The 26,448-nt window shown below is 40.0% G+C and overlaps 1 protein-coding gene across 2 annotated transcripts in view; it reads left to right on the top strand.

The window, feature by feature from the left end:
- The window catches only part of CSMD3 (CUB and Sushi multiple domains 3), a 1,328,144-nt gene that overhangs the window by 610,703 nt on the left and 690,993 nt on the right, over positions 1-26,448 (top strand). For both annotated transcript variants that reach the window (XM_045286022.1, XM_030887469.2), the window contains one exon: positions 18,336-18,457. In XM_045286022.1, coding sequence (XP_045141957.1) covers positions 18,336-18,457 — 122 coding nt within the window. The remainder of the gene's footprint in view (positions 1-18,335; positions 18,458-26,448) is intronic.

A 26,448-nucleotide genomic window follows, 5' to 3' on the forward strand; every position in this document is an offset into this window, starting at 1 on the left:
GAGAGACTGCCTGAGTGATTTGTGAGATGAAAGTAGGCCCATTATCACTTTGCAGTGATTTGGAAATCCAGATCGAGGAATTCCTTCCTGAAGTAACCTTTTAGACATGTTGTGAGTCTTTGCAGTGCGGGTGGGATATGCTTCAATACATCCAGTAAAGGTGTCTATGAACACTAGAGCATACTTAAATCCTTGGACAGCTGAAACCTGGGTAAAATCTATTTGCCAGTCTTCCCCAGGGGAGAATCCCTTGCAATGAGCAAGCTGAGCAAAGTGACTTAGTCTAAGCTCCCCCGGGGGACTGGTAGTTTGGCAGTTGGGACAGTGAGAGGTTACTGACCTGATGGTCGAGGTTAAGTTGGCCTCACAGAATTGTTGAATGAGCACAGTCAGGGAGGGTTTATAGCTAAGACGAGTTGGTATCGTAGAAAGCTTTTACAACTTTGTACTGTAGCCTTTGTAGCAATAAGAGTTTGTTGTTTTTCTTCCACCATCCATCAGGTTGGAGGCAGAATTCCTGAGTTTTATACTGTTACATTTCTCCCGGGGAGTAATCTGGAAGAGGAAGCTGGTTTGGGGGAAATAAAGCATTTATAGATACTAGGGGGGTTGTACCCAAGGCTTTCTCTCTGGCTGCCCTGTCAGTTGCTCAGTTGTCCACCATGACTTCTGAGTTGCCCTTCTGTTGACCTTGGCAGTGCACTACTGCCACTTCAGTGGGTTTCTGAACAGCTTTTAAGAGGGCCCTAATTTGCCCCCCACACTTAATGGAGCTTCCCTGAGTGGTCAGACATCCTCTTTGCTGCCAGATTAAAGAGTGTGCATAGAGAACTAAAAACCCATATTTTGAATCTGTGTACAGAGTTCATTTCTTTCTCTCTGTTAGCTTGAGGCCCAGCAACAAAGCTATGCGATCCACTAGCTGGGCTGAAGTATGTGGGATCAGAGGATTGGATTCAATGTCTCGGTCAAGGGAAACAATGGCATAACCAGCCCTGCGTCAAAGCTGCTACCATCAGAGAACCAGATACTGTCTCCTACAGCAAGCCTTTAGTCTTTAAGGTGTGGCCAGGGCATGTTATTGGCAGACAGTAACTCAAATCAGGAATGGAGGGGCTCAGAGCCCTCCCCAGGGTCAAGGATTAATGAAGCTGGATTGTGGGTGCTGCAAGTCTGACAGTGACATCAAGGTTCTCTATAAGAAGGATTTGGTGCTTTAATAGGTGGCTGTCAGAAAGCCAGTTATAACCTTTGACTTGTAGCATTTTGGACATCCTATGGTTAGTCAGGATCTCTAAAGTTCCTCCTAAGGTAATCTTAACTGCTTCTGAGACTAAGAGGACCAAGGCAGCTGTTACATGTAGGCAAGGTGGCCAGCTGGCTGAGGTACAAAATATTTGGAAGGCTTTAGTGGGACTAGGTTGAGGCCCTATGACTATGTAGGTGCGTACCTTCAACAATACATCTCAGTCCAGAAGAGCAGCTGGACGTTCAGGGACCACTAGAAAGCTATAAGAAGAGTTAAAGTCGTTCCAGAGGCACCTTCAGGGTTCCATAAAGTGTGTGACTACAGTTTGTCCCGACATTGCCATGATGGTACAAGTGTGTGGTGCTGGGGACCCGAGGATGGAGGTAAGGACAGAGTAAGAGGCCCCAGTATCTAGAAAGAAACTTACTGACCTACCTGCCACATCTATGCTTACCCAAGATGCCAGACCAGTAACAGTGACCTCCTGCTGCTGGACCATCCAGGCCAGGCTGTTTCAATCCTCAGTTAGCAGCTGCACACTAGCTTGGGGGAGCCTCCCCTCCTGGGTGTCGCCCATAGGACAGAGCACTGCCCACTGGTCAGTTTGTTTGTAGTGGTAGAAGGGCCCTTAGGGAGGCCTATTCCAGTTAGGGTAATCCCTTGCCCAGTGACCCAGAAGATGGCACACATAATACCTGGTACCTTGTTCAGGGGTCTTTGAAACCTGGGAGGAAGTCTATGGGCATCGGTTAGCAATGGCGGCCAGTACCTGTTGCATGATAACATTCTTCCTTCTCTCCTCCTGAGCCTGGGCTTCCCACTCTATGTCCCTACTATGAAAAGTTGCATTGGCACTAGTGACCATCTCTTTTAGGGTACCTCCCTCAGGCTTTTGCACTAACTTCTGGAGATTTTTCAGAATGTCTGGTGCGGCCTGTGTGAGAAATCTGTCTCTGGGTAGGACTTGCCCTTCATAGGAATCTATGTCTACAGTGGTGTGATTCCTCAGGGCTTCTCTTAGCTGCTCTAAGAAGCTTACAGGACTTTCATTAGGCCCTTGATTATAGCTATCACTTTAGTTTAGTTTATGGCCTTTTGCCATGCTGACTTTTGTCCATTTTGGATGCACACCAGAAAATGTTCCCACGTCCACCTGTCATTGGGATCATTATACTCCCAGGTGGGGTCGATTGGAGGCACGGCTCTTTCTATTGGATGCTTATCAGTCATCACATGTAAGCCTTCTGAAAACTTCCTAGCTTCCTTCAGTACTTGCTTTTTCTCAAAGTCTGTGATAGTCTGTCCCAGGATGATCATGACATCCTTCCAAACCAAGTCATCATCTAGGGTGAGGTGCTGAAAGTTCGCTACGTACTGTTCTGGACTGTCTGAATAACTGCCTAGGTCATTGCAAATCTGCCTGAGTTCACTTAGAGTGAAAGCCTTGAGAATTGTCTGGGGACCCAACTCCCTAACTGCCTATATTAAGGGTAGAACTTTGACAGGGCCACCTTTCACCGCAGCTTCTATAGGTTCAGGGACCAAGGGTGGTGTGGCTAGGCTGGGGATACAGGGACCTTCAGCTTCAGGGCCCCTTACAGGGTCCTTGGCACACTTGGAACAAAGATCTTTACTGCTTCTCAAGAGGGAAAACAAACTGTAACATAAGGGTACTCTGCCCACTTCCCTATCCCTTTGCAGAACTGTTCTAGCTGAGTCAGGGTCGGAAGGGAAAGTGTGCCGTTCTGCAGCCAGGATCCCCCATCACCTAGAATGTACTGAGGCCAGTTGGTGTTGCAGAAAGATATTAACTTGTTTCTCTAGTGTGTGTAGGTCAAATCTATGGCAATTAGACAGGATACAAAATAATGCTGTTCCCTTGGGGACAGATCCTTCATTGTCCATCGAGAAAACAAAACAACAGGAAGATTAGAGGGCCCAGTGCCCTGGGGTCATAATCTGAAGCCCCCCGTGTGTGCTGCATTTAAGGCACCATGAAACTTAAGCCCAAATAGATATCTCTGTTTGAAGGACCCAGCCTCTGCCGGCAAAAAAGCCCCCTGCCATTTTCCAGACAGCATGTGAGGGATTTGGGGGCCACCGGCTTGGGTGACCTTGCAGGGCTGATGGAATGTCTGTGAGTCAGATCTGGGCCAATGCAGGGCAAAGGAGGGCCCCCAACAAATCATCAATGGTCCGTTAGGTGCAATTGTATGATGATACTAAGTGAAGATCATAGTGAAGGCATAGCATGAGAGATTGAAGAAATGGGTCAGACACAATTCATGGTAGCATGCTCACCGCAGCCCCGCTTGGTGGTCCTCGTGGGGAGACCTCCGAGAGCGAGAGCAGGAGAGCCCAACTTTATTACTAACCCAGGGTTATCACTACTTAGGGGAGAGGTAACCACACGTCACAGGACGAGGCAGTACAATAGGCATACACATCATAGGAAGGGATGTGCCATAGACATAAGCGTGACAGTAAGGGGATGAGCTACGGGTGTGCACATAGGAAGGGGGGGCTAGAGGTACACATGTGACAAGATGGGCAGACCCTAGATTCATGATGGCAGCCTATCGTTGGGTCACCCTTGCTTGATCTCTTTGGGGTCCCCTACAAGGAAACAGTCAACTACTATCCTTATCAGAAGGCAGTGGGTTCTACTTGTTGTGGGATAAACAGTGGTGACTGCTTGCTCTAGATGGGTGATAACCTTTAGGGAGAATAACCCCTAACCTTCTTCTCTTGACCTCCAAGTATATAGCCATTTGCCATGTGTAGCAAGCAGCTAATTTTGGGATACATTTGGGAGAGACAGCTTAGGAGAAATCTTTCTGTTTCCACAGACCAAAGGAAAGATTGCAGTACACAAAGAATTCCCTCTGGGAATTGACTCTTGAATACTCATCTGGGCAACAATCAACAGAGAAGTTAGAGAGCCTGGTTCCCCAAAGTCATACCTTGAAGTCCTGACCTAAGGCACCATGAAGCCTGTGCCCCAAACAGGCTCCCCTGTTTGAGAGAGTGGGTCAGGGGACCAGTATCTGCCGGTGAACGGGGCCCCAACCATTTTCTAGACAGTAAGCAAAACATAGGCCACCTCACAGGGTTGCTGGAGTGAATTACTGGCATGAGTAATTCAGCTGAACCTCCAAAGGCTGGACCACCAGTTGGAGTGGCCTTGTCATTGCCTTCGAGGGCGACCACTGGCTTCTGAGTGGTCTTTCCGCAACCTTGGAAGGGTGAGAGACCTGTCAGTTGGCTCCATTTACATTCAGCCACTCCAGGGAAACTGGAATCCTTGGCTGAACACATAAGGCCAGAGGCCAAAGGCAGCGAGACAGTTGTGCTTAAAATCCTTTCGAAAAAAGCAAATGCAACTTGCCAAATCTTGGCAAAAGGGAAAACAAACCAGTAGGAGAATCAAAAAACAGGCGAGCAGAAAACCAGGCCAAACACCAAAACAGGACCAAACTACCTGTTTGTGAACAGGAGACAACAGTTGGTGGGCATCTGTGGGAAAACCAGGCCCAGAACTGTGGGAACTAGGTGTGGACAAAACCCGTGGGAACTGGGCAGGGCTAGCCACTAAGTCTCCACCCCCACTTGGTTGGAGCCTTGGACGCCTTCTTGGTGAGGTCAGTAGAAGACCATGTGCTCGGTTGTGCTGCAACAAAATGGCAGACCCTGGAGGTGCCATCCGCGTGAGGTTGGTAGAGTCTGGTGCTCCATTGCCCTGAAACAAAAAGGTGGACTCTGGGAGGCGCCATCTTGGTGAGGTCCATGGAGTCACATGTTCAACTACCCTGTCAGAAACGCCCAAGTCGGGGTCAAAGGGGATAAATCATAGGGAACCAGCATCTTGCAGAAAGAACAAGGTATTCACGCGAGTGGCTGTTTGCTGGCAACAACATGAAGTGAACCACTGAAAAGCAAAAAGTCTTTTAGGACCAGAGTTCCCCAAAACTGCAGGCTACAGTCTTCTGACCACATCACAGGAACCCTGAGGGAAACCGGGAGACAAGGATGGCACAGGAGAGCACAAAGGCAGAAAGGTGGTGGATCCTAGAGGCAGACAAGCCGGGGCAGGGAGGGGAAGGGACGCCAGTAGCCATACACCACACATGGCCCCAGGGTGAGCTCCCACTGCAGAGGTGACTTTCAGATGGCACCAGCTTCCAAAGGCAGGATTGCATCCCACAAAATCTGCAGTCAAGTGTGAGAGGAGTAAGAGGAGGAGGGTCCATCTTCCTTAGAGAGGACGGCGGTTTTTCAAGCTGCACGCCTTGTAGTTTAAATCCGACACTTGGAAAGTTTGACCTAGGCACCAGAGCTGCTCTGTCTCTCAAAGGTGGTGAGGTGAAGTCTGAAAGGAGCAGCGAAGGGGTCCGTTTGCCTGCTCCAGGGAGCGGGGCTTACCCTCCAGGAGGGGGTCCACAGGTTTTTATCCGAGGCACACGGAACCACAACGTAAGATTTCTCGGGGGGAAAACCAAGGGTCATGGCTTATGCACCATGAACAAGTTCATGCTGAAACCCATTTTGTAATCCAAATGGGTTTTTATGAAGGACAGGACAAATAATCAGGTTTTACGGTCTCAAAGAGGTTGGCAACTAGACATGAGCAACCTCATGGAAAAGAACACCCACGTGTGTGGAACTGCGGGGTGGGAATGGGGGGGGATCCCAGGAACTGAGGGAGCAAGGGGCAGGAGGGTGCAAAGGTTAGAATGTGAGGGGGCAAGAGAGCATTCTAGAGCATGCTCCCTGCCCTTATTCTAGCCCACTCCCTGGCTGGGGGAAGGCTTGGTTGAAGGTTTTGGTTGACCCCATTAGCTGGGTTAAGCCCACCTGGTGATGTCATGAGCCTGGGCCTAGTTTGGACCACCCAAGTGAATCTCCCACCTGGTTCGGGTGCTTGAGTGTTAGCATCCTCAGTTTAGGGTCTTAATAGGCATTTAATGGTTGTCTGATTTATTTTCAACTCCTCTATGGGGGCCTTTGTAGGCATGGGAGGGACTATCCCTGTCCCTAAATTTAGCTACCTAACAGATCTTTTACACTCAGGTAAAGAATTCAGCATATTTCCAGGTAGATTATATTATTTCATCTACTAAGCAATTAGAGTACAAACAAAATGAAATGCTGACTTTGTCATGTTATCCTCCCCATGTTTCTAAATGTTTACGCAAATCTCCATTTTTTGTTCGTTTGTTTGTTTAGATTGCTATGAAATAAATACCAGTGTAGGTTTTCACTTCAACACAGAATAGTAAGCATAACTTTGAATATGTCTTTCCAGAAGAGTGGGAGTATACTTCTTAGCATGGAGGGAAATAGAATTTGTGGTTAAACACATTCCTTCAAAGTATATACCAGGAATGATGCAAAACACTATAAAATCCTGACACGCAATCCAGAGTTCCGTACCTGTGCTTTAGACCTGGTTGACTAGAGGTCAACTACAAAGAAATCCAAAGACACTTATAAAGGTGTGCGGTCCAGCTCCACAATTGGGATCCCGAGAAGGAAACAGGAAGAACAGAGCACAGGAGACTGGTCTCCAGAACCTGGAGCAAAGCAGTCTCAAGTCTACTCAACAATGGGCTCATATAGTAAGGCAGGCTGCAAGCCGCCATTTAGCACATACATAATAGCATGGGCAATGCGTTTGATATCCTGAGCTCCCCGGGGGACACTTCATGATAGGTATAGGGCATTTCAGAGACAAAAGGATTGGATCCCTCCTTGAGCTAGAGGGACAAAAGGACCTGACTGCTCTTAAAGATAGGCTTTCTTTACTTGCATATTGAGGAGCCAGGTGCCAGACAACTTTATATTAGCATTTTTTATCATTTTATTACAACTCTTATCACAATCCATATGTACACCAATCGTGTAAAGAGCATTTGTACATTCATTGCCCTCATCATTCTCAAAACATTTGCTCTCCACTTAAGCCCCTGGCATTAGGTCCTCATTTTTCCCCTCCCTCGCCGCTCCACCCTCCCTCATGAGCCCTTGATAATTTATAAATTATTATTTTGTCATATCTTGCCCTGTCCAATGTCTCCCTTCACCCACTTTTCTGTTGTCCGTCCCCCAGGGAGGAGGTCACATATTATTCCTTATAATCGGTTCCCTCTTTCCAACCCACTTTCACTCTACCCTTCCAGTATTGCCACTCACACCACTGGTCCTAAAGGGATCATCCACCCTGGATTCCCTATACTTCCAGTACCTATATGTACCAGTGTACATCCTCTGGTCTAGCCAGACTTGCAAGGTAGAATTCATATCATGATAGTGGGGATGGGGAGGAAGCATTTAGGAACCAGAGGAAAGTTGTATTTTTCATCGTTGTTACATCGCACCCTGACTGGCTTGTCTCCTCCCCGAGACCCTTCTGCAAGGGGATCTCCAATGGCCTACAAATGGGCTTTGGGTCTCCACTCCACACTCCCCCCATCATTGACTATGGTAAGATGTTTTGTTCTGATGATGCCTTATACCTGATCCCTTCGACACCTCTTGATCGCATAGGCTGGTGTGCTTCTTCCATGTGGGCTTTGTTGCTTCTGAGCTTGATGGCCGCTTGTTTATCTGCAAGCCTTTAAGACCTCAGATGCTATACTTTTTGATATTAGCATTTTAATGGAGTCCAATTATGGAGAAATCTATCTGGAGACTATGTATTTTAAGCTTTCTCTATTTCTTGGGACAGTGGAGGTCTTACTCTAAACATTAGGTCGGGTCTTCCAAGCCCAGTGATCACAAGTATAGAGAGTAGGTCGCTTACATTTTCTTGCAGGTTCTCAGTTTCCCACAATATGTATAAGAAAACTTTATATCCAGAATAATTATACATGGAGAAAACATCCCAGCCCAGACTAACTCAAGTCCTAAGTCTGATAATAGTCCAAAATTCCTCTTCAGACTCACACAACCACATGCAATTATACAGAATATAGGAAGATCACAGGCCCGTGGGTACAAAGTTGTGTGGGTCCAATGGTGACATTTTTCACAGGGCTCTGGCAGGTCTCAGAGTGGCCAGAGGTGAAGGCAGAAAGAGAGGGAGTGGTCCCCAATGCCCTCCTCATGAGAAGGTCCTACTCACAAGGTGTCACCAACAGGCTGTGAGCTGATTGACAGGCAAAACCCCACCCCTACACTTTTATATGTCTTCAAGTTGACATGAAATTATGTGACTACCACAACCTGATTTCGTGAAGTTCTCTTTTCTGTTTGAAAAGTATTGTTGCCATATGTTTTCACTTTCTTTTTTATTTATTTGTGTTTTATGTATTGTTGCTTTCCAAAAACCCTCTATGTATACAATAACAGAACATAAGTTCTACTTCTTGTGACATTCTTCTTGCTTTTCATATATTTTGCTGTTGCTCTTGATTACTTTGATAATATATTTCTACCAAGTTTCATTTATGTTTTTTTCAGTAAATATTCTATGATCTCTGTTGAAAATTTACCTCCAAATCCTTTTTTTCTTTTCTGTATGTTTTTTTCCCCCTGACTTCCCATTTGGAATTACCAAATATCATTTATCTGGTACCAAATAAATATGTGACAATTAAAATGAATGTATCAATTATTTCCACTCCGTTCCACCTCGGTTCTGATACCAGCTGCACCTGCAGCATGACTTCTGAGACTGACTATTGAGCACGAGAGCAGACCTCATGAACCAAAGGACACAGTTCTTCAACTGGCTGGCTGTGAGAGTGATATTTTCCTCCTATAATATTTCAAAATCTTTTAAAATAATTGCTACTCATAATGAATACATGGTCATATGCATTGTCCAAAAATCATTGGAGAGACTCCTAACTTTTGATGAAAGGGAGATGAGGAACATACACAGAAAGTGGATTTGTTCTTGTCATTTCCACAGGATAGCTTTTCATGATCTATTACCCTGAGAACACAAATAAAAATGTTTGCTTTCGAGTCAGTTCCACCTCAGTGAGACCTGTAGTACCTAGTGGAACGGTCCTATAAGCTTCCCAAGGACGGGCTTGTTCAGCTGTGCTTGTAACTAGATCACACTGCCAGGGCTCAGCATGTGTAAATATAACTGTGTCACTCCTGGGCTACTATTTCCCTCCGGTATCATAATGGGGATGCAATGGGCTGCTAACCACTAGTTCTGCAGGAAAAACCACCTGTTGCTCCATGGGGAGAAAGATGAAGCTTCCTACATTTTGGAAAACCACAGAGGCAATGCTACCCTGTCCTATGGGTCACTATGGATCAGATCAACTGGATAGTAGTGAGTGAGTTCCTTTTGGCATATAAAGCTTCATGAAGACAAGGTCTCTGCTCCTTTTTATGCCTATTCACCTTCAGTGCCTTGCACAGTGTTTCAAATAGAAGACCCGGTGTTTAAAGTTTGGGTTCAATGCTAACGTTGCAGATAAAAAAATTGTGCATCTGTCCATTTTCACAAGTGAGTGAACCAAAAATGTGCTAAATTCTAAAAGGTAGATTGTATCAGAAAATTTGAATAGATATTGTGATACATGAGCATTCTTTCTTATTTGATATGACAAATTGATTTAATCTTCCACTAAACAAAAATTGTTAACCAAGAGGTATTTGATTGATTCTATACCAAGAAGGTAGTATTGTTAATAAATGATAAAAATATTGATTTTGTTTTGGGATATTAATCATATCTTGCTGTACTGTAATTGTGAAATAGCAATTTATATGTAAACATAGACTATTTTTGTTGCTAGACTTGTATCAAAGTTTCCAGACTATAGAAAGCCTGATCTTTTTGAACAACACACATTCTTTTTCAAATACTTTTTTTGCTTCACTAACTTGGAACACAAAATAAATTCACATCTTTAATTAATTTAATGATTAGGTGCCTTGTGAACTTTATTTTTCTCTCTTTCATCTTATGTGGGTCTGTCAGTGGCATGAGACAGGTTTTTGCCACCCAGAATTTTTTTAAAAGGTCAAATTAATACATCAGGATACGCATTTTCTCTTGCTGCCAATGTAATTGAACCACAAGTTATCAGCTTTCTGCAGTGACGCTGGCCACGCTGACCACTAACAGTGGTTGGAGAATAAGGGATAGAAAGCAGTTCAGGCATTGTAACCACAACTTGCCTTGATCCACTTCTATGGGATGTAATATTTCCCTTCCATGACTTGTTGAGCCTTGCAGAATCTCTCAATGTCCACTTCTCATAGCTCCTGAAATGTGTCCATATATAAACAATAGCAATTTATGGCAATTTCACAAAATGAATACTCCTGCCTCATTGGATCCCAACCGAACTGTTTGAAGAAATGCCTGTTAACACATCTCCTATTATCTGGGCTGTTCCAAACTGATGTAAATTCACATTTGGGCAGGCCATATGTTGTTAAGTTTCATGTCATTATGCTTTATTTAGCAAATCTAATTTTCCAAAGTGCAAGGTAATATTTCTAGGATTTTCCTGCTTTGTTTACATCTTCCTGAGCCTCTTAAAAAGTATAATTTACTTGATGGCCAATGTCAAGTTACTCTCAGGTGAAGTATGTCACTGTAAGCCTTTATCCTCATCCCTGCCTAATAGGCAAATAAAAAGCAACTGTAAATATTACAAGATAGGAATTTAATTACTTATTCTAGGGGTAAGAAAACAAACCAATGTTATTCAATTCTTTTTAAATCCCAAACTGAAAAAGAAACATTAAAAACATATTAGAATTAAAACTGATATCTGCTGGCTCTTTAGCCAATTTTACTCATTATGAGGTATTTATTACCTGTGATAATAAAAACCGTATTAGATGGAAATGTCATTTGCAGCCTCTGCCTCACTCATTGCCCCCTCTGAAATCAGCACGATAACTTCATGATATAATCATAGAAAACAGACATTGAAACCCCCAGAGATGCCATGAGTGATTTGTCCAACTCTCAGAGATTCCAGGTGAAGGCATCAAGATCCAGAATAGTTGGAATTCCTAAAGTACACACATCTCATAATTTGGAGATGTAGAGGTAGACATAACATCTCCAAAGCTATTTGTACTCTTTACCATCATCATTGGTTTGAAAAATCATCTACTGGTGTGTTCATTTTCTATTCTAAAATATTTCTTGGCATGAATCTTTCCACAATCTTAAGAAATTGCCTTAGAACAGCAGACAATATGACTTATTGACAATATTCACCAAAGGGATACAAAGTTTTGAAATACCACTTAATCTAAAAATTAACTTAAAAATACATACCAAAGATTTTAAGTCCTGTCATAATTAATATTATATTAATAATGTGCTCATTCACTTACTCATTTTTCACCTAAATATACAATGAGTACCTTCTTTGTAACAGGTATTTTTTTGGGGGGGTGTCTTTTTTTAATTAAAAGATCATTTTATTGGAGACTCTTACATCTCTTATAGTAATCCATACATCAATTGTATCAGCATGTTTGTACATATGTTGCAATCATTGTTTTGTAAACATTGTTTCTTTTTTTTAAGAGTTAAATCATTTTATTGGCACTGGAGAAAAGTCATGAACAAAATAATGTATTTGTTCTCCTAAAGATGACAATCTAACAGAGGAATGAGATAATGCATAATGGTACATCCAGCCCCCCATATATATATACATATATGAATATCCATGCATATAATGTACATGGCATTGTGTCTGCAACAATAAGCTTCAACATGACAATTGTGAGTATGGTGCAAGATTGGGCAGTGTCTCATTCTGGTAGACACAGAGCTCCTGTCAATCTGAATAGAATCAACAGTACTTAACAATATTTACAACACACATAATACACATACAAGGAGGCTTCCAAAAGATCATGGAATTAAGATAGTGGAATTTTCCCATAACCTTGTTGAATTCCCTTTGTATATAATAAGTATACACACTCACATATGAACATAAGACACAGATTCATGGGCATACGTCTTTGTCTTTGTGTGTGTTAGAGTGTGAAATATAATTATCTAAAGGTTAGAGTCACTAGTCAGAGTAGGCCTGTGTAAGGAAAGCTGACTGAGTAGTAGATGGACGTACAGTGAGGAAGCTAACAGCATACACAGCAGGAGAAAGACTGGGTGGAGAAACCATGGTGGTGTCTTTGGTGAAGCATGGGCTGTTATAACAGAACTTTCTGTGCTTCGAACTCACCCACCTTTCCAAAGCTCACCACGTATTTTCACATGTGATATGAACACAAAATAAGCAGACTATTATAAAGTACCAACTTCTCTGAGAAGGATCACATTAGAAAGTCATGGATAGAACAGGAGAAAACTATGGAACAAAACAAACAAACAAACAGCAGGTGAGGCAGTCATCTGCAGTAGAGATCATGGTCTTGGCAATCCCTGGAGGAGTTCTACTTGGCCACGCTGGGTCACTGAATCAGAAACAATCAGAGGGAAGTGGAAGATCTCCAACTGGGACCATTCTCAGAGTGTTTAGTATCTACAAATAAGTGAATAAAGGGGCTCATTAAATGCTTTAAATCCTGTGTTATCTTAGACCACGTTCACCAATATCTGTCAATATTATAAAACATTCATGAGAATTCAGAGGGAACAGTGAAAAGAGTATCTCATGGCCCAATGTACCAATTGCAGATATGCTTTGGTATATTCAGTGTGTACGGACATATGTTCTCTTTCTGTTTAAATGCATCTTTAAATTGTGGAAACTACTCTTTTTTATTCAACAACAACAACAACAGATTAGTTTATCTTAGTATTGTGACGGAAGCATTATTTTTAGCTATTTAATAGTAGCCTTCAGACATTTGGATGGCTACTGTTAAAACATATTGCATTGTACTTTGTAGAATTCCTAAGCATCTCCCAAATCCTAGGTAATAAGATGTTTTGACCTAAGGAGTGACTAGGGATATATTGGTAGAGCTGCTAGCGATGGTATTTTTGGGGGGGAGTGGGGAGCTTTAATTACTTGAAAACAATTTGAGCTGAGCTCTCAATGTTTCTGCATATTTGCTCATTCTTTTCCTCCAAAAGCACCATATGATGGGTCAGGGAACCATTTTTATCACCATTTAAAAAATCATGTCTGATATGAAAACCACATAAGCAGAATATTATAAAATAACTTATCTGAGAAGGATCACATTAGAAGGTCATGGATAGAATAGGAGAAAAATATGGAACAAAACTCAAAATCATAAAAAACATCAGGTTTTTTTGGTCAGCTACAGACTGCTGGGATCCCACAAGATTATGGCCTTGAATTACCCTTTAGGTCTGGAACTGAACTTACAACCTTTTTAGAATACTCAATTATCTAAATGAGAAATGAAGCATTTCCTTAAGGACATAGGGTTAGGGTTGAAGAAGGAAAGGAAAGAGGAAACACTGAGAGGAAGAGGAATAAGCAATGGCTCATTGAGGTGATTGAAATGGATGAATGAACCAAGTGTGTATAATTTATTGAATGTAAAACTTACAAGCTGCTCTAAATCAAAAATCATATTTTTAAATTAAATGGCAGCTCGATTCATATTTTGAGAGTTGATCTTTATCAACATGTAGAATTTGTAAAATATGTTAGTCTCCAACAATTCTTTAGAAACTGTTCAAATCCGTGTGTTGGTACTGACATATTGACTGAACTTATATTGACTCTGATGGGAACATAGTTTCAAGCCAAGTTCAGAAGGGGTTGTGGAATGAGGGATGACCCTACTTATGTTAGCTGGACCTTGACTGAAAGCAGAGAACACCAGAAAAATGTCTCTTGTGTTTTGTTGACTATGCAAAGCCATTTGACCGTGTAGATCATAACACACAGTGGTAACATTGAAGAGCATGGGAATCCTGGATCGTCTAGTTGTGATCATAAGAAACCTACATGTAGAGTACACGCAGCTGCAAAACAGAATGAAGGAGTCCTGTTTGCTTTCAAATTAAGAAAGTAGTATCCTTTCACCATACTTACTCAATTTGTTGGTTGAACAAATAATTTTTTAAAATCTGGACCAAATGAAGAAGGATGCATATAAATATTGGATAAAGGGCTATTAACAAGCTCTGTATTAAAACAACACAATCTTGTTTGCTAAGATCAAAGAAAACTTACAACTACTAATTGATAAAATACAAATACTGTAGCCTTTGTATGGGCGACACCTCAGTGTAGAGAAAAAATATTCCCCCAACTGGACCAATAAGCAACATCAGATAAACAGTAAAGTTGAAGTGGTTAAATGTTTCATTTTACTTGGATCTATAATCAACAATCATTGTGGATCACCAGTGAAGCAGCAGTCAAGAAATCAGACAAATTATTGCATCCAGTAAATCGGTTGCACGAGACCTCTTTCAAGGATCCAAAAGCAAAGAAATCACTTAGGGGAATAAGATGCACCCAAACCCAGCCATGATATTTTCAAGTGCTCAAATAAATGTTAATAGAAAAAAGAAAAGAAATAAAAGGTCACTGTCATTGAATTGATGCCAACTGTCAGCAACCCTAAGACAAGGTAGAACTTCCCTGTGAATTTCTAAGACTGTGACCCTTGAGGCTCACATTCTGGGGTAAAAACCAGTCACCCTGTGGTTAAGAGCCCACATATGGCCCTGGTACCACCAGGGCTCCTACGTATGTCAAAACTGGACAGTTAAAGAAGGGAAGAATTGATGTGGTTAAATAATGGGGTTGGTGACGAATCTGGATTATGCCATGGATGGCCAGAGAATTTTAAAAACCTGTTTTAAAAGAAATGTAAGTTCCTAGTATCTATTTAGTTTTGGCCAATTTAATAATTTACATATTGGCTATATATATATTAAGTGAGCTCTCTCCCCAAAACTTATTTTGGAAAAAAATCAACATATATATCTATAATTTCTCTTCTAAAAATAATTAAATTACTGTGATTGTATCTAACAGAATGAAAAAAGGTAATAAAAGTTGACACTTATTTGGGTGAAGGTGCCGGTAACTTTTCTATTTCTTATATTGCTATTAGAATATATGGACCTTAGTCAGCCTATTTCAACCAACGAATCTTACAAAATAATGGTACCAGTCTAAAGATGCAGACAGTGGTGTTTTCCTTCATCCAGTCTATTTTATGGTTGAAAACTCCTTAGTGTTAAACAGCTTTAAAGATTATTAAAATTCGAGTCCTGCTCAGGTCGCTGACTTCATCTAAACATCTTCCTAGATCTGCTCTTCAAATAAGGTGCTGTGAGTGCAAGGCTTTTCCTGCTGCACCGCAGCAAGAAGGTAGGGTTAGATACACTTCTGGTAAAACAAAAGACAGGCAAACAAGCATGGCACACAGGACAGGCTTTGGTTTGTTAAAGTGAAGTGATATCTGCAGAGAAGGGCAGGAAAAAATAGCATTGTATATATGAATAACAACATGGAAAATAGGAAATTATAAAGTATATGGTACATTCAAGAAAGGGTAAAATGTATATTCTGAATTGTTATCCAAATATTATTATTAAATGATGTTAAAAAAACCTGAGTGTTTTGGAAGGGGATGGAGATAATGTTATATTACATATTAGGCAGTTTGTAATTTATAGGATATCAAAATATTTCTTATCTGTATACATCTGTTTAGATCTGATAGTTTAAAGGGAAACAGTCATATATTGATTTTAGCAGTGCTAAGGAGGATGGATGCGATCCAAACAGTTGTCAGTAGCTAGTTCCTCTGAAGTGGACATCCTGTTCCTTTTTCGTAGTCAGTGCTTAGTCTGGAAGCAATCCCGAAACCTGTTCACTGTGGTGACCCTCCGAGAATGTGAAATACCAGTGGCATTGTTGGCAGTATCGCAACAACAGAGAAGCCACCACAATATGGCAGACTGACAGACAGGCACTGATGAAGAAGAATCGGTGCATCTGAATTAGGATGCTGGTCAAAAATATTGAAAGTAGCATGGACTGTCAAAAGAACCAACAAATGCGTCATGGAGAAAGTACTGCCAGAATGATCATTGGTAGTAAGGATACAAACCCCTGTCTCAGGTACTAGGCATGTTATCAGAGATTATCAGCTCCTGTAGAAGACACCGTGCTTAGTAGAGTGGCATTGAATATGAGAGATGCTCTGGACAAGATCGATTGATACAGAGGCTTCTTAGATGGGCTCAAGCCTGGAAAATTCAGAGGATGGCACAGGACTGGGTAGTGTTTTCTTATGTTCTTCGTAGTGTTTCTACGAGGCAAACGCACCTAACGACAAGGAGGATGCAACTCTGTGTTCCAACTCACCGTGACCCTGTGTACAACAGAATTAACACTGTCAGTCAGTGGCCACTCTCACAGTTGTCCCCATGCTTGAGCCCATTGAGGCAGCCACCGTGTCCATCCATCTTGTTGAGGTCCTTCTTTCCTGCTGTTCCTCTGCATTCCCAAGCATGACATCCTTCTCCAGGGACTGGCCTCTCAGGACAATATGTCAAAAGTCTGTGGCATAGTCGCACCATCCTTGCTTTTAAGAAGCATTCTAATTTTCCTTATTTCAAGACAGATCTGTTTGTACTTCTGCTATTCCATGGCATTTTCAATATTCTCCCCAGCACTCTAATTCAAATGTATCCATTCGGCTTCAGTCTTCTTTATTCAACACCCAACTTTCATATGCATAAGAGTCGATTGAAAATATCGTATCTTGCGTCAGGGCACCTTAGTCCTCAAGACAACATCCCTGCTTTTGTACATTTCAAAGAGGCTTTGTGCAGCAATGTGTCCTTGGGTTTCCTGACAGATGTTTCCATAAGCATTCACTGTGGATCCACGCAAATAAAAATCATTTATAACTTCAATATTTTCTCCATTTATCATGAGGTTACCTACTGGTCCAGTTGTGAGGACCTTGGCTTCTTGACACTGAGGTGTAATCTGTACTGAATTTGCAGTCCTGGACCTTGAGCGGCCAGTGCTTCAAACCCTCCTCACTTTCAGGAAGCAAGGTTGTACCCTCTGCAGATCGCAGATTGTGCACAAGCCTGCCTCCAATCCTGATGCCGCATTCTGCGTCATATAATTCAGCTTCTCTGATTATTTGCTCAGTGTATAGATTTTCTGGAATAGAATTATGTTAATAGAGAAGTTAAAGGATGACACTGGTGGGGACCAACATTTTCTATTAAACTTACTAGAAACTTTAGCAATTTGGTGATAAGAGGACAAAATGGAATCAACTGTAGCAATGGGAGAGCAAAACTGACTGTTCTCCTAACAGGTGTGAATTCAGGCAAGTCAAGTAAACTTTAGGACACCCAGATACTGATCTTCAAAATGGTGATAATTACATGAAATCCTAAATGTATATGAAAGGGTTTATTTAATAGAACAGTGGTATAAAACTAATTCTTATCAATGGTATTTATAAAAGCACAGTGAGGATTTTAATGACACAAGACAAAAAATACAAATAAAAAATGAGACAAAGAATGTATGTGATAGTCAAGAAGGAAGTAGAGAAAAGGATGAAGAATGAAGGACATTAGCCACTTAGTTAAATAGAATAAAGAAAATTTAAGGGGTATTATAATTTTTACTTATTGGGGGGAATTTATTAAAATAATTTCCATGCAGCTCAAGTGGTCAAATTCACAGTTATAAAAATGAAAAGTAGTTTGATATTAATCTTTCAATTCTGCAATTATTAATCCTAGGGTACATAATAAATAAAAATGAAAACATTATTTAGATTGATTAATTAATCCAAGCCATTGCTTCTTTCTGTTTGCAAATATTTTATTAACAGAATATTGGATGAATATACCTTACTCTAATTAAACTAACCCATTTACAGTCAGAGGACAGTTTATCATGGCTCACATTTATTAACAACTAGTGTTCAATTACTGATGCAAATATTAAGCATGTAATTTTTAGGGTGTAAAAAAAGTCTACTTTTTATAATTGGCATTAAAATGTCATCAGCTCTGTAGTATTTCAGTATGATTATAATTGTACAATTTTAAAGTGAAAGTCTATTTGAAAGTTATTTTATTGGCATAGTTTTCCCTGTGGTATTATGCCCAAATTTTGAAATGCAATTTCCCTTTCAGTGAAGACATGTGGCTCCAATCTTCAAGGACCGAGTGGTACCTTCACGTCTCCCAACTTCCCGTTCCAGTACGACAGCAATGCTCAGTGTGTCTGGGTCATCACAGCCGTGAATACAAATAAGGTAAGGGAAAACCGTTATCCTCAGGAACGTGTACTGTGGAAAGTCTATAGCTAAACTGTGACTTCTTCAATATTGTCTATATATTTGTGTGTAAGGAATTTTTGGAAAATAAACAAAAAATAGTACAATTCTAGACCTCATTACTAAAGCACAAATGAAAACCTGAAAGTATAAATGTCTATTTTTCCAAGATGCATTTTTAAAGGTTGTATTTTTTTCCTTAAAGGAAGCCATAGATAATTGCTTTTTACTGGGTCACTTCTCAGTTTAACATAACATCCAAGTATTTCATACTTATGTGCAGAGATGGCTTTTCATTTAATGCTTCTCTATTGCTAGAGGTCACACAACTACTTTTTATTATAAGTAGTTGGATGCATATTATTGGTATTTCAAAAGGTTTGATTGTCTTTACTTTTGGTTCGAAGGGGAGTGATATATCCAACTATGCATCTGCCACTCTACTTCAAGCAAAATTATAGTGGTGAATGAATGCAACAGCAGGTGAAAAATAAACTACTCTTCCTTTTCTGCTGTCTTTATTTGCCACCCCTTAGTAAGGTATGCTTTTATAGCAATAGAAAACATCTAAATAGGAAAATCACATTATTATTACTTTTATTGATATGTAATTCACATACCAGGCATTCAATCATATTCTTCAGAGCTATGCAATCATCACCACAATCAATGTTAAGACATTCCTTTTCCTTGTATTCATTGTTCTGAGCTCTCCGTTTCCTGCAAAACGTCCCTGCCATGCCCACAGGAAATCATTAATACAGTCTCTCTCTCTATGTAGATATTTTATTGTGTGATTTCTTCTTTGCATTAGATTAATGAAAAACTGCTAGTAAAGTGCACACATGATCAAATCGTGGTTCAAATAACTAATTTCTAACTTACGCATTGATGAAATTTGACAGGTTGAACCTCTCTGAAACTCAGTATGTTTATCTATGAAATAGGAATGGTCAAAGTATATATTTAATATTGTGACTATGAAAAAATAGTGTTTCATAGTTACTCATCATTCTAAAAGTTTACAAATATAGCATACCAAATCATACCAAAAAAAGGTGGATCTAACAAACAGAAATTGATTTTTATAGGTTTTAGGAAGCTAGAATTTCTATTTAGGGCTAGAATATCCTAAAGAAAGGCTTTCTCTGTCCACTCTGCGGGGAAATTCTGATCTTAGCAGCTGCAACTTTCTTCTGGACATTTCCTGGCTATCTCCACATGAAATCTATCTACTCTCCCTTCATGTGTGCTAACATCTGTGTCTATACTACTCTTTCTTTCCGTCTGTCTGTCTGTCTGTCTCTTTCTTTCTTTTTCTGTGCATATGTGGATACCTTTAATGTCTGTTTTTTAAACAGTGTATTCCAAGAACCAAACTCACTGCTACCTAATCACTGCTGACTCATAGTGACCCCCTGTGGATTTCCAAGACTGTAAAACTGTTTACAGGAATAGAAAACCCAGTCTTTCTCTTGAGCTGCTTGTGGTTTCAAACTACTGACCTTATGGATCATAGCCCAAAGCTTAAAAACTATACCACCAGGGTTCCGGAAAGTGTATTGGCATATGTATAGTCACATGTCATATAATTCAATAGTCCAGCCACATCAAGAAGTGTTGTACAATCATCACCACAATCTGTTTTAGAACATTTCTAGCTACTCTTATTATAACTGAGTGAGAGGATTTAGGATGTGCCTTGAACTGTTTTGATTTCATTAACATAGCAACAAAACTATTCATCAAAGGGATTCTATCCACAGATATGGGGATCAGCACTCCACCAAGTATTTTAGAGGGACACAAGATTAGGAATATGTATGTTTTATTTATCAAAAGGAAAAAAAATCTCTAGGAAAGATTGAGTGGATATGTTGATATCATACCAATTAATTCTAAAACTCTGGTAAAATATCTGCTTTTGGTATTATGCTGCATAACTATTCTTCAGAAATGTCTATGATCTTTAAAAGAAAAGAAAATTAACCAGGATCATGAAACTGGCTTAAAGAGTAACAAAGTTGATTTAAAGATGAACTCAATAGTCAAATTCAAATGCCTCATAGGAAAGCCCTGGCTAACGAATCACTGTGAGGAACTTCAGTGGTGGTGTGGCTTAGGCACCCCTGCCCCCCAACCCCCACTCCCAAACTTGTCTCTTTAGACCTGCAGTGGTGTCCTCTGCCCTACCACATCCCCTCATCCATATTTCTAAAGTTGTTGCCTTCTTTGAGATTTGAAACTCCATGGGCTCAAAATCTCATATTCTCTGACCTCTCGTACCTGCTTTGAAACAGGACATGGAATCTGTTTCTTTGTTTGTTTGTGTTCTCCATTTAAAAATTAATATGAAAAATAAATTATTTGCATTGTGTTAAAAAAATCATGGAAAGTTTTCATGAGCTGTTTAAAGCCACCTTAGATGCTCTTGTTGTTATTGTTGTAAGGCCCCAATTACTCTATTTACAGTAGAATAAAATAGTATCCCATGCTCCATCTTTACAACCATTACAATATTTGATCCTATGGCTATAACCATGTGTCAATCCATCTTCTTGATGCGCTTACTCTTATTGCTTACCTTCCCCTTTACCTAGCATGATGCTTTCCTACAGGAGGAACTGTAGATTACATGTCTGCATGACAGGAGACAAATTGTGGCCATCTTCACTTCAAAGGAGCATTCTGAATGTACTGAAGCCAACACATATTCATTCATTCATCTAGAATCCCATGATATATTTAATATTCTTCACCAAGCCTTAATTCAAAGATATCGATTTTTAGATCTCTGTTATCCATGGTACGGTTTCACAGGCACATGATCCGATTGAAGATAGCTTGGCTTGGGTCTGGTGTACCTTAGTCTTCTTGATGTCTTCCCACAGTTCATCAGGTCTTCTTTCATTAATGTTCAATTACCATATACACTCAAGTATAAGCCAACCTGAATATCAGCCAAGGCACCTACGTTTACCACCAAAATTGCATTAAAAATGTGCTGAAAAATTCGGCTTATCCTCGAGTATACACAGTAGTCAAATTTATTCTTGAGATGCTCTTGAAATTCAGGCGTGACAGATTCAAGGTCGTATTTTGACTCTTGTGGATTTGTTTTAATTTTCTTCAGCTCTAATCTGAACTTATAGTTGATCAATTGATGGCCTGTTCCACAGTCAGCCCCTAGTCTGTTTTTTCTGTGGATATTGAGTTTTTCCATCCTGTCTTCTCACAGAGGTAGTCAATTGGGTTTCTGTGTATCCCATGTCCTTCTTCATTGGCTGGATTCAGTCTGGAAGCTCTACTACAACTTGATGACTTTGGGTGTCGCTGTTGGCACTTAAAATACCAGTGGCGTAGCTTCCAGCAACACACAGCCACCACAGTATGACAAACTGACAGACAAATGTTGGAATATCATGACAAAGAGAGGAAAATTCAAGTAGTCAAGGTCGCATTTGTCCTGGATCCTACTCATAAAAGTAGGAGTCAAGAAATCAAATGGCATATTGCATTGATTAAATTTTCTGCAAAAAGCCTCTTTAAAAATCTTCAAAAGCCAAGATATCACTAAGGGACATCTGACCCCTTATATTTTCAAATACCTTATGCATTCAAAATGAAAACAATAGACCTAAGATGTATTGACACCTTTGAATTACATTGTTGGTGGCCAACTTTCCATTGGGCACCCAGAAAAGAGAACAAATCAGTCCTGAAGAAAGTACATCCAACATGTTCTGTAGACACAAGGATGGTGATATTTTCTATTACTTACATTGTCCGATAGATCATGGAGGACAAACTGCTGGAGCAAGAAACACTGCTAGGGGTCAGTGGAAAAGAAGTAGACCCTCACCCATTGGCTGCAGCAAAAGTCTCCCATACACTTACCATGGTGAGAATGCCACAGAGGCCGGGAATATTCCATTGTTATACATGTGGTCACTGTGATCCAGAACCAACTTGACAACACTTATACATGTGGTCACTGTGATCCAGAACCAACTTGACAACACGTAACAGCATTTAGAGCAACTTTTGGAAGTTGGGTTTTTTTCCTTTATCAATTGATAATAAGTCTCTCATGGGAAGGCACCATGAGTATCTCTCCATGATATTAAAGAAGTACTCTCAATTCAAATTAAATGTTGCAATCAGCATTAGGAAAGTGGATTACCCTTTAAGAACAAAAGGAACAATCGGGTAAGAAAAGCAGGCCAGGCCCTTATCTGTATGTTCTTCTTACCATGTCACCAGTCACAGCTCATTTCTGCATCCATCCTAACTTAGCAAGGTAGCTAGAGCTTATTTAAACTATCATTCTAGATTTCAGCATGGTCATCATTATGTGAATCTGCTACTATGTAAAGATAATTAGGCTTTTGCTTTAATTTTAAGATTCAGCACCCACCTTTTATTGTGGTCCTTGTAATTAGAAACCTGTCTTGCTTCCTGTCTGCATCCCTGTCCTATTATCTGCACTTTGCCAATGTGGGATCATTACTAGGTATTTATCAAGGAACTAGAATCCCGTTGTTAATTCCCAGACTCCTGAATCGAGCTTAGCAACCTACCAAATAGCTTCTTCAAACAAATGCGCTAATTGCCTGCTCCTGGCACCAGGTCCTTCTGTTTTCTTCCTTAAACCAAACTTTCCCACATAATCTTCCTTTTGTTTTTTTATCGTGTATTTATTGTAACTCCTTTAGTAAGTGTCTTTTGAACTCTATCTCTAGTTCTATCATTTTGATAGGTTCTTCTGTCTACTGAATTTTGTTTTAATTTATTCAGCAAGTGTATATTGAAAAAATACTAGGCATTGGAGAAATTTGTTGTTACTAGTGATTCAGTGGTAAACTTGAAAAAGTGAAAAAGAGAATTATTCTCTCATCAGAATTACACTGTAGTCAGGTAACACAAACAATAAAACCAATGTAAATAATGTACTCTCGTACTCTCCCCTGACCCCAAATAAAACCCACTTCCTTCTAGTAATTAAGAGTCATAGCAGCACTATATAAGGTTTCCAAGGTGTGTGTGTGTGTGTGTGTGTGTGTGTGTGTGTGTGTGCATATATACATATAACTGAAGACCTCGCACTTAGAAGCTCAAGGTCTAACCCACTACATCATCAGAGCTCCTACAGGTGATTTGGTAGGTAGTATAATTGTTTTGGAGAATAATTCACCAATAGAAAAAGCATGAGAATCAAGAAGTGTGAGTTGCTATTTTATATAAAAAGATACTACAGAAGGGAATGAAACATAAAATAAAGTGAAGAAGAACCTATAGTGGACTTTTATCCATATTGTGTTTTAACTTACCCAGCATCCATTGGCTGCTCATTCTTTACAAAATTATGGGCCTAACCCTCCACATTCAAAATACTTAATCTTAAATATTACACCCTTTTGGCAAGAAGATTTCATACAGTGTTTTGAACCCACTTTTATTAAATTTGTAGAGCCCATTATTGTTGAGTTATAAGGAATGTAGTGGACCAAGTGTTAAGCAGACAAGTGGTGGTGACAATATTCCACTGTTATTCATAAGGTTCTCAGTGGCTAATCCACTGAAACATGTTTACCTTGGATGACTGATGGCATTGGAAATATCAGTGACATAGTTGCCAGCATCACTGCACTATACAAGCCACCACAACACAACACTCAAAATACATTGAAAAAGAGTTGCCTTCTCAAAGCAACGTCAACTATAATGACATAGGTGGGGTAATGCCTTCTGGACTTTTATACTGGTGGGGCACAACTCAAAATGAGAAGAAAGAGCTGAAATATTTATTAATAATCAAAACATGGAATGTGCAAAGTGTGAATTGAGGAATGTTATAAGTCTTCAAAAATAAAATTTGAAAAAATGATTATGTTTTCCTAGGCATTAGTGAGCTGTAATGGACTGGCATTGACCAGTTTGAAAGAAACCCATTGACAATCATATGGTTTACTATGCTGGAAATGTCAAATTCAAGAAGAATGTCATGACACACATCATGAAAAACAGTAGTTCAAGCTCGATCTGGAAGTACAATGTTGTCTGTAATAGGATAGTAGCTATACATGCACAAGGAAATGCAATCAATACATTATTCAAGTGGACATACAATCATATTGAAGAATGCTAAAAACTTCTTCAGTCTGAAATGGATCAAGATGCAGTGAAAATAACTGGCAATGGAATAGGAAAGTTGGAAACAGAGAGGAAGAAACAGTACTTGGACTATGGCAGCGGTTCTCAACTTGTGGGTCGCAACCCCTTTGGGGGCCGAGCGACCCTTTCACAGGGATCACCCGATTCATCACAGTAGCAAAATTATAGTTATGAAGTGGCAACAAAAATAAGTTTATGATTGGGGGGTCACCACAACATGAGCAACTGTATTAAAGGTTGAGAACCGCTGGAGTATGGGTTTTGTGATAGAAACGGAGCTGGAGATCGTATGATAGAATTTTGAAAGACCAAGAATTTGTCATTGAAAATGCCTCTTCTTAACAATATGAAGTGATTATACTTGTGAGCTCAGTCAGGAGGAGAACACAGGAATCAAATGGATTCCCTCAGTGGGAATCGATAAGAGAGAAGCTCAATTTCAGTCAAAATGAGGAGAGGGACTGATAGTGAAACAGACCATCAATTTCTCATATGTAAGTTCAGGTTGAAGTTGAAGAAAATTAAAACACACACATTTAAGATTGACTTGACACATATGACACTAATGACAGAAGACCTAATGAGCTGTACGCTGGCATGAAAAACTTTGTACATAAAGAAAACAAAAGACTATTAAAAAGACAAAAAAGAAAGAAAATAACAAAGTGGATGTCAAAGGAAATCTCAAAGTTGCTTTGAATCATAAAGCAGTTGAAACAAATGAAAAAAATGATGGTGCAAAAGATCTGAACAGAACATTTTAAAGGCAGCTACAGAAAACAAAATAAAATATTATGATGAAATATGCAAATGTTTAGAGTTAGGAGACAAAAAACAAAGAGTGTTCACTAAATGTCAAGTTGAAAGAACTGAAGAAAAAAATCAAACCTTGAGCTGAAATATTGAAAGATTCTATGAGCAAAATATTGAATGATATAAGCACCAATAGAAGATAGAAGCATCAATGTACCAAAAATAACTTTGACATTCAACCCTTTGAGACAGCATATGACCAAAGATTATTTGTACTGAAGGAAGAAGTCATAGCTTCATTGAAGGCCTTAGCAAAACATAAGAATGCAGGAACTGACAGGATAGCATTTGAAACATTTCAACAAGCTGATGAAGCTCTGGAAGCACTCTCTGTCCTATTCCAAGAATCTGGAACATGTATGTACGTGTGCAACTGTCTGGAAGAGACCAATATTTGTACCCATTCCAAAGACAGTGACTCAGCAGTATGCAAAAACCATGCAACAATATCATTGATATCACATTCAAGTGAAGTTTTACTGAAAATCATTATAGCAGTATATCTATAGGGAGCTGCCAAAAATCAAGATACATTCCAAAGTAGTGGAATCATGGTATCATTGCTGATGTCACATAGATCTGGCTCAACAGAGAATACCAGAAAAGTGAAACAGAGAAGAGCAGAAAGATATTTACTTGGGTTTTATGACTGTGAAAAAACTGGTTAGATGATAATAAACGATGGATAGCACTGAAAAGAATGAAAAGTCCAGAGTCCTTCATTGTGCTCTAGGAGAAACTGCATGGATTATGTAATAGTCAGTTGAATACAGTAATGAACTGCTGTACGGAATAAAATCAGGAAAGATGAAGGGTTGTGGGGAGGAGACAAGCCAGTCAGGGTTCAGTGTAACAATGAAACAAAAAAACTTTCCTCTAGTTCTTAAATGCTTCCTCCCTCCCCACCCCCACCCCCACCCCACTATCATGATGCCAATTCTACCTTACAAATCTGGCTAGACTAGAGGTTGTACACTGGTACA

The sequence above is a fragment of the Echinops telfairi genome, unplaced genomic scaffold, assembly GCF_000313985.2.
Source record: "Echinops telfairi isolate 266 unplaced genomic scaffold, ASM31398v2 ScPeMD7_1;HRSCAF=3_0, whole genome shotgun sequence".
NCBI lineage: Eukaryota > Metazoa > Chordata > Mammalia > Afrosoricida > Tenrecidae > Echinops > Echinops telfairi.